The following is an 8566-nucleotide window of genomic DNA, read 5'->3' on the forward strand; positions in this document are numbered from 1 at the left end:
GAATCAATCCGGAAATTACACAAAAGTTAAATGAACTAACCCTACCAAATCTTATCATAGGAGTGAAATAGAAGAAACATATTAATAGTGTAACTTGGTGAAAATTAATTTACTGAGTTAGATATCACATCAAACTTAAATTTAAATTGTTAAATGGATTTGAAATCTTGAAATTTTTGAATGTTGATTAGAATAATGTTATTAATAGAATTTTAAAAACAATTTTGGGTGTCATGGAATCTAAAAGTGTGTATATATTTATGTACTAGTTATCAGAGGCCCGGACTTAAACTCAAAATATAAAAGTAGTCATATTTCAGTTAGAAAAGTATAATTTATTACATATTTTCTTACAACATAATTAACAATTCAATGGCACGTTAAATATGTATTGTTGATAAGTCTTTCATTTTTATTAATGTTCTTTAGTCAACTAATTAGATAATTTTTAAACAAAAAAATAATTGAGGAAGGAAATTTAGCAGAAAAATAATTGCCAAAGGGACACAAGTGACTCAACATTATGTAAAGTAACACAATTTAAATTATGTAAAATAATACAACTCGGTGAAAATCATAAACTGAAAAATATTTACATTTTTATGAATTTGTGAGCATATAAATTTTGTATTTATAGATAGAATTTTTTATTTTTTTTTGTATTATTAAGTTTTAATTTCACTCATAATATTTCATGCTAGCTAAATGTGGTGATTTAAGCTTAATTTTAGACGAAATTAAGGGGAAAAATTAAATTCATTAAATGAATGTCAAGAATCAATTTAGTTATTCCTATATGGTTTATGCTTAAAACTATTTCTTCTAAGTTAATATTACAATTTATAGTACTTTTTGTATTTTTGATATCTAAATTTAATTTAAAATATCAAGTTCATATAATTCAATTTAGCTTCATAGTTTAGTCAAATACTCTGGCGAAAATAGAAAGTCTCACATAAATTAAAACCAGGGCAAGAGTAATTAGTAAGATCTAATAAATGCTACAGTTGAAAACGTTAATATGGCTCCATAATTGCCTAAATTGTACTACATAATATGTACTTTATGATAACAAATAATGTAAAGGGTGATTTAATAATCCTTTCTGTCCATATAATATGATGTTTTTAGCTTCTGCTAAAAAGTAAAAAGCGTTTTACTAAATTACCTTAGTTAAATAGTACCAACTTAATATGATTTTTTGGTTATGTAAAAATTTACTTATCTAATAAGAGGAAATTTAGTAAAAAAAAAAAAAACTATTAATACCTTCTCAATTTATATAAAAAATTATTTGATTTAAATATAAAAGCTATAATATGAACCGAAGGAAGTAAAGAGCAAGCAAAAATTCACAAAAGTTATTACAATTCAATATAGGGAAGAGGACGCTGTGTGTCCACTCAGCCAAACTAATTCCACATTTAACCACTGTTTGGCTTAATTTCACTAGGTGTCCGTTCGATCCAAAATAATACTAAAAAATGGCCGTTTGGCCCAAAATAATGCCAAGGCTGGCATGCCCAACAGCCTAGGCGCTTAAAAAAAAAAAAAAAAAAAAAAAAAAAAAAAAAAAAACGACCGAGTCGCCACTATAGAGTCACTACGACATATATACATATGTTAGAATTATATATACACTTTATATACAAGAATTATACATTTTATATACATATCTTTGGAATTAATCATACATTTATTTTACATAAATTATACGTTAATTATACATTTATTATACACATATTATGCAATAATGATATGATATTTTTTTTTATATATACAATAGTGATACATATTATATACCACAATGATACGGTTTCTATTTTACATTTTTTATACGTATGGTACACTTTCTATACAAGACTGATACAGTTTATATACACATGCTAGAATTATATATACACTTTATATACAAAAAATGATACATGTTATATACAAAAATGATACAATTTTCTATTTTATACAGGGCAATTGCACTGTGCTGATACACATTATATACACAAATGATACATATTATATGCAAAAATGATACATACCTTAGTGATTCATGTTTTATACAGTTTCTATACATTACAAATAGGTATGCGATACATATTTTATACACAAATGACACATATTATATATAAAAATCGCCTTAAACATTTTTGTATTTAGGTTTTTATTTGAAAATTATCTTATTTAAATTTTGACTAATGGATGGGATTAGTTTAGTGAGTATAATTTGGGTTTAGAAGAATCATTTTTTTGCGCGGATTGCCCTTCTTTTGGGGTGATCTTTAAATTTTGCCCCTCATATTTGTGGTCTTTAATTTTTGCCCTTCGAATTGCAACTTTGAGCTTTCACGCAGAAATCATGAGGTCCTGAGTTCGAACCCCCGCTCAAGCATAAATTAAAAAAAAAAAAAAAAAAAAATTGCAAGGCAAGATTTGGGTCGCGTGTATGCTGGGACACACGGCATACTCTTGTTAAGGAATTACAAAATTTATCTTGGGACAGAAACATACTCATGCCTTATGGGCAGACTTGACATAAGTATGCCGGGTCCGGCATAACTTTGATAATTCGTTCATAAGTTTATGCCGGTGGGGGCATACTTTTATGCCGGACCCGGCATAAACTTGTGAAGGAATTATCAAAGTTATGCTGGACCCGGCATACTTATGCCAAGTCTGCCCATAAGGCATACTTTGGTAATTCCTTCACAAATTTATGCCGGTGGGGGCATACTTTTAATGGGCAAACTTTTATGCCGGACCCGACATAAACTTGTGAAGGAATTATCAAAGTTATGCCGGACTCGGCATACTTATGCCAAGTCTGCCCATAAGGCATAAGTATGCCGGGTCCGGCATAACTTTGGTAATTCCTTCACAAGTGTATGCCTGTGGGGGCATAGTGAAATTTAAACTCTGCCTTGCGAATTTTTTTTAAATTTTGACGGTGTGTGAGTTCGAACCTGGAACCTATGAATTTTAGCTGAAGGGCAAAATTTAAAGATTTTAAATATAAGGGGCAAAATTTAAAGACCACCCCAAAAGAAGGGCAATTCTGAAGAATTGTGGCCAGCGGGTGGAATTAGTTTCACCCCACCGGCCAATTATGTCCTTTTCCCTTCAATATACACCAATTACATAAGCCCACATAAAAATTTACTTAAGATAAATAATGAGTCCAAAAAATGAGATCAGGCAAAAGACAAAACAAAGTCACATGAAGCAATACCATAGGATTAAAAAATTTGTGAGGAACCTCATTCCCTCTTATATATAATGGTAATATATTTGTAACGAGTAACGGAAATCAAAGGTAATACTTGGCGTAGACAAAGTCAAAACTTCCCAAAGGAATCAAAACGTACCCCAGTTTTGCCAGTGAAAAATGTTCCCTTTGGTAATTGTTAGTATTTGACATTGTCAGACGAACAACAACAAAAGAAGATAACAAAAAGAGCAGAGCTAATGCTGGATTCAAAACACAGTATATTCCCTGAAGCAAGAATTTTGGTTAATTTGAGACAGAAATTCTGCTTTTGCAAAAGAAAATAACTTTCAAGACATTTCCACCATATAGATAACAATTTGCAGTTGTGCTTGTTCTACACATATACTCTGAAAACAATGAAAGGCAATATCAGATATAAAATCCTGTAGTTATAAATATTTACTTCTCCACTTAAACAAATACCAATCAGCATCACTAGCTGGCAGATTCCTTGACAGCAAACTTCGACGTACAATCCAGCAACCACAATATTAGACAAACATTCCTCAAACAAGAGGTGGATACTGCTTAGACTGCAGTCGCACCCTCTTTCGGTACTCCAGAGCATCCTGCAGGAATCAGCAAATGAGCGTGGGTCAAACAGGGAGTATCAAACTCCTATTCTGAACTTATACATCTTTCAACAGTTTCAAGCATGACCAATAAAAGACACAAAAACATGGACCTGTAAATTATTAATAACATCCTATCACCACATTGTCTGTCCCATAATGAGATAACTACGAATCTTTCGGTCATTTCCAAAACGTATTAGAATCTAAAATAATTCGAGAAAGAGAAAGCAGAAAATATTCTTGAGCTCCCAAATGATGACGTCCATGAAACCTAATAGCTATCACTAATGCCTTTAACCTACACCAAAAGCCACCAGTACCTTTCTAATCTCCATGTGCAGGAACATTATTGTGACATAAAGCTAAAGCACACTCTAATAGTGCAAGAGATATGACAGTTAGCACTTCCTTCATTCAATCTCTTATGGTTATTAAGGTAAAGGTCAAAATTCATCCTATCCTAGTAAAAGGGGGCTGAAGTAAAAGTTATAATTCAAACTATTAAAGAAAACGGGATGCGTAGTCAGCTTGAAGAATTTCTCGATAAAATTTCATCCCATTTTATGCAACACTAAGTTAATTGAAATACAAAACTCAAGAATTTTGTATTATATCAGAGAAAGCTGAAAAATAATGTTAAGAAACCTGTTAACAGCTGGATTGGCAGAAAAATATTTCATCAAAAACTAATTTTGACTAGTTAAGTACATTAAACTTCTTGCGATTTGAGAAAATTGTATAAAATAATAGAATGGTTCCCAATATTTCGAGACATTCCAAGATAAAAAGATTGTTATATTAATTGAGACAGCAAAAGTAAATGAAAGTATGTTCAGTTGTACATCTTAACATATTATAATGAAAAAAAATTCTCTTACAGAAAAGTAAACACAATTTAAGGATAACATCAAGAGTAGGATAGTGAATTTGGAAGAGTGGAGAATCAACATTTTTTTGAATCAAAATTACCTGAATAAACATATGATACCCTTCAGTTTGGGCAGGATCAGCTGGATTTGGCTGATCTAACAAGTCCTGGATACCAACCAGTATCTGTTTCACAGTGATGGCTGGTCTCCATCCCTAAACAAGAAAAATAAAATAATAGCCATCATACATTGAGCACAGTGAGTAAGCAGAAGAATAGGACAAAGAAACAGCAAACCCCACATACACTATCTTCATTGAGGATCGACAAGCAGACTGTTCCAGACGGATAGACATTTGGATGGAAAAAGCCAGGTGGGAATTTACACTTTGGCGGTTTACTCGGATAATCTTCACTGAAGTGAATTGTAAGTGGATAAAAACCACCGTCCCAATCAGTCTGCAAGCATTAAAATGTCATTTAAGGACAAAGAATAACAAAAAGATAAACACAATTTCCCTTAAATGAGACAAGCATAGTACTTTCACTGAATTAGGATAACGCTACATGATTAGAAAGCTTTATATGCTCTGACGATGGCTTTGATCTGAGAGAGGCAGGGGAAGAAACCAGAAGCATAAGAGAAATCAACTCTGCACCTTGCACTGTACATAAACCAATTGATCCATCCTAACGTACATGTAAACATACATGTACTCTGCATGTTTACACTTAGGGGTCGTTTGGTAGGGTGTATTAGGTAGATAATGCGGGTATAAAATCTTAGCACAATGTTTGGTTCCAAATTTAAGTCTAGTACAACTAATACCAGTATTACTTATACACCCTATTCGGTACTATTCTTATACATAGTAAACCATGGCATTACCAATATTATTCTTATACTTATACACCCTATTCGGAACTATTTAGAAATTATGCAATGTGTTATTTGTAATACAACAGACCAATCTTATCACCCCAAAAAAAACAGTAGATAAGAAATAATGCCGGCATAACTTATCTTCGAACCAAACGACCCCTTAAAGTTTGACGCTAATGCATCCACTACGTATACACTATATACTCACTCCTATATCCAGAAAATCTTTTACCACTTAGGAGTAAAGAATACAAAGCATACCACTTCAAATATTATGCCTATACTAATAAAACATAAGGCTTGCTAGTGCACTGTTCTACTTCATATGACTATACGAAAGTGTAAAAATTGAGTTATCCAACTATTTCTTAGGGGAAAAGAGGGGCCAGGACGATTTCCCTTACCCTCGGAGATATGAGAGAAGAAAAAGAAATCTTGTAAATGGTTTTTTTTGTTGAAGGAAATCCTGTAAATGGTTTTCCGTCTTCTATTTCTTTTTCTTCCCTTTCTTGAGGTTTTACAGAGCTTTTCTCCATCTGAAGGAGGTAGCAGTGATTTTTAAAGAGCCTCCCACTTGTGTTCAAAAGACGATTAACGAGAACAGGTACAGTTTTCTATTGAGATATGCCTTCTGTTATCTTAACCATTTTAAGGAATAACAAATCATCACCACATACTGAAAAGTCATAGATATGAAATTGATGCCAAGATTTTCAAATAAGGGATGGAAAAACATACAGCAAAGCCTAGTTAAAGGAACACCAACAACTCAAACGACCTCATCTACATCCCTCAAGGTCTTTTTCACAATTTTGAAAAGGAGGCAACATCAACAAGACGTTATGCATAGCATAACACTTTAAGAAAGCATAAGAAGATAGCCAGAATTCTAATGCTGTTAATGGAGTAGGTTGTACTTTCTTTCTCCATGTTGTGGAGAGATGTGGAAGACGATTCATACTCACCCGCCGGAAAAAATGCAAATAGTTATTCAACATTAACTCTTTAAAGTGTGACTTCTGCCGGTATTAAATGAGCGTAATGCTAAACTACACCAGGAGAACAGCTCAATTTCGAGTCCATAAGTCAAACAACGCATCAACACAAACAGACACATAAAATGGGTGCCCAATCGCTGAAGGCCTCCCATAGTTTTTCCTCATTCTCTCAAATATTAAGGGTGTGCTTGGTGTTCTCCAATTTTTCCATATTTGGTTAGTCAAAAAAAATTCTCTAGGAAAACAAGTCCCTAAAAAATGAGGAAAATGACTCCATAAGTGAATTCCAAGTTCATTGTCTCCTCTCCACCCACCAAACGCCCCCAACCCTAGACCATCCGACCACCACCCCACCCCCCCAAAAAAAAAAATCCCACCACATAGTATTTCGCAAAGATTACATATAAATGTTTTTGGGATAATATTTTGTTGCTTACTTAGCAAATACTAGAAAATAAGTAAGAAACCCACTTATTTTCCAAGAGAACATTTTCTTTCATACCAAGCACACCTTAATGCACCCGTCTTTTCAATTAGTAATAAGGAAAACTGGAAAAGGGAAGAATGAAAACGTACCCCAGTTTTACCAGGGATGGTACAGTGCCAAATCATCAGGTTAACTGACCCATCTGGAAGTGTCTCCGGCTTAGCAACAAAACCCTGTCAACCAAAATCATTACAACAACAAACCACAAAAACTATAAATCAAAAAAACGAACTCAACAAAGTTAAAAACAAGAAAACTGAAAAACAACAAAAAGGGTCATGGAATCAAACATGGGGATGATTCTTTCTCCAAGCTTTGCGTTCCTCTGCAAGACGACCACGAGCAATACCTCCCGACATTGTTGTCTTTGTTGCTAAGATTATTAAACACTAAATGAGCAGTGAGCAAATTCCTCTTGGCTACTCCTTTTATAAAAAGAAAAAGGGGAGAAAGGACGTTAAGTCTTGTTGGTGTGGGCGTAATAAAGCTGTAAAGTGGCAGAATGAACGGTGCAGATCACATGAGGAAATTGTGACGGAATTACCTAATAGGATTAAAGATAATCAAACTGTTGTCTTTTTGTTAGGTCGGGCCCTTTTTTATTAATATGGATTTTGATGGAAGTCAAAGGATCTAATTTTATTTGGAAAGATAAGGGCGATTTTATATTCTACTTCTAGTTTCTAGCGTGAAAACCACGCCACTATGTGCGTTCACGTGGAAAACGTCAATGATGCTTCTTTCGTAAGTCGCCATTGCTTTTGGGCCTATTATGGCTGCTGGGGACTTTAGCCAGTCTAAGGACCAAGACTACAAAAGTGGTTATTTGCTTAATTCAGCCTGCTTATCATAAATTTCTTAGTTGGGCTCACTAAATCTTGGCCCAACCCACTATATTTGACTTGGTTGTCAAAGTACGAGTATCTTGATCTCATAATTACAATCTTTAGTTTATTAGTTATGTGAAATACGCCTAATCTTCACCTTCGTCATGCATATTTAATTCACGAAATACTTGGTGTATAAGAACTTGATGCATATTTGGTACACATGATAAAAAGGTGAAGAGGCATCAGAATGACGGATTGTCTAATCCTATTTTTCCAATGTAAGATAGAGAGGCATTAGATTGTTTCTCACCTCATCATACCTTTGTATGCAAAAATGTCGTCATCATGACAAATTGTTTGGCTATACTTTTTATTTTCAATATATAAGATTATTTAATTCCATTGAAGGTGATCGATATCACCCAAGGATGAAAGATTAATCTAAAATGTCCTATTCGATAATATTTTACTTTACCTTATTTAGTCCGTAATATGCTCCTTGAATAGTTATGCTCTACCTGCTGTCTGTCTTGTCCTTTGTTGCATACATGATGCATCTTAAAAAATGAATAACACTCGTCATCACTATTAGTTTTAAGAAATGAATTAACATCTTATGAAGAGAACATTTCGAACAATTTAAAAGAACAAAATTTTAAGATA

The 8566-nt window shown here is 33.2% G+C and overlaps 1 protein-coding gene across 1 annotated transcript; it reads right to left on the bottom strand.

The window, feature by feature from the left end:
- Positions 1-3522: 3522 nt before the first annotated feature.
- LOC132046828 (SUMO-conjugating enzyme SCE1-like) lies at positions 3523-7635 on the bottom strand. The gene is made up of 5 exons (XM_059437586.1): positions 7364-7635; positions 7163-7246; positions 5012-5164; positions 4807-4920; positions 3523-3831 (listed from the first exon to the last, which is right to left on the bottom strand). The coding sequence occupies exons 1-5, from the start codon at positions 7430-7432 to the stop codon at positions 3769-3771; spliced, it is 483 nt and encodes a 160-aa protein (XP_059293569.1). The 5' UTR covers positions 7433-7635; the 3' UTR covers positions 3523-3768.
- Positions 7636-8566: the final 931 nt, after the last annotated feature.

This window comes from Lycium ferocissimum, chromosome 2 (genome assembly GCF_029784015.1).
Source record: "Lycium ferocissimum isolate CSIRO_LF1 chromosome 2, AGI_CSIRO_Lferr_CH_V1, whole genome shotgun sequence".
Classification (NCBI taxonomy): Eukaryota; Viridiplantae; Streptophyta; class Magnoliopsida; order Solanales; family Solanaceae; genus Lycium; species Lycium ferocissimum.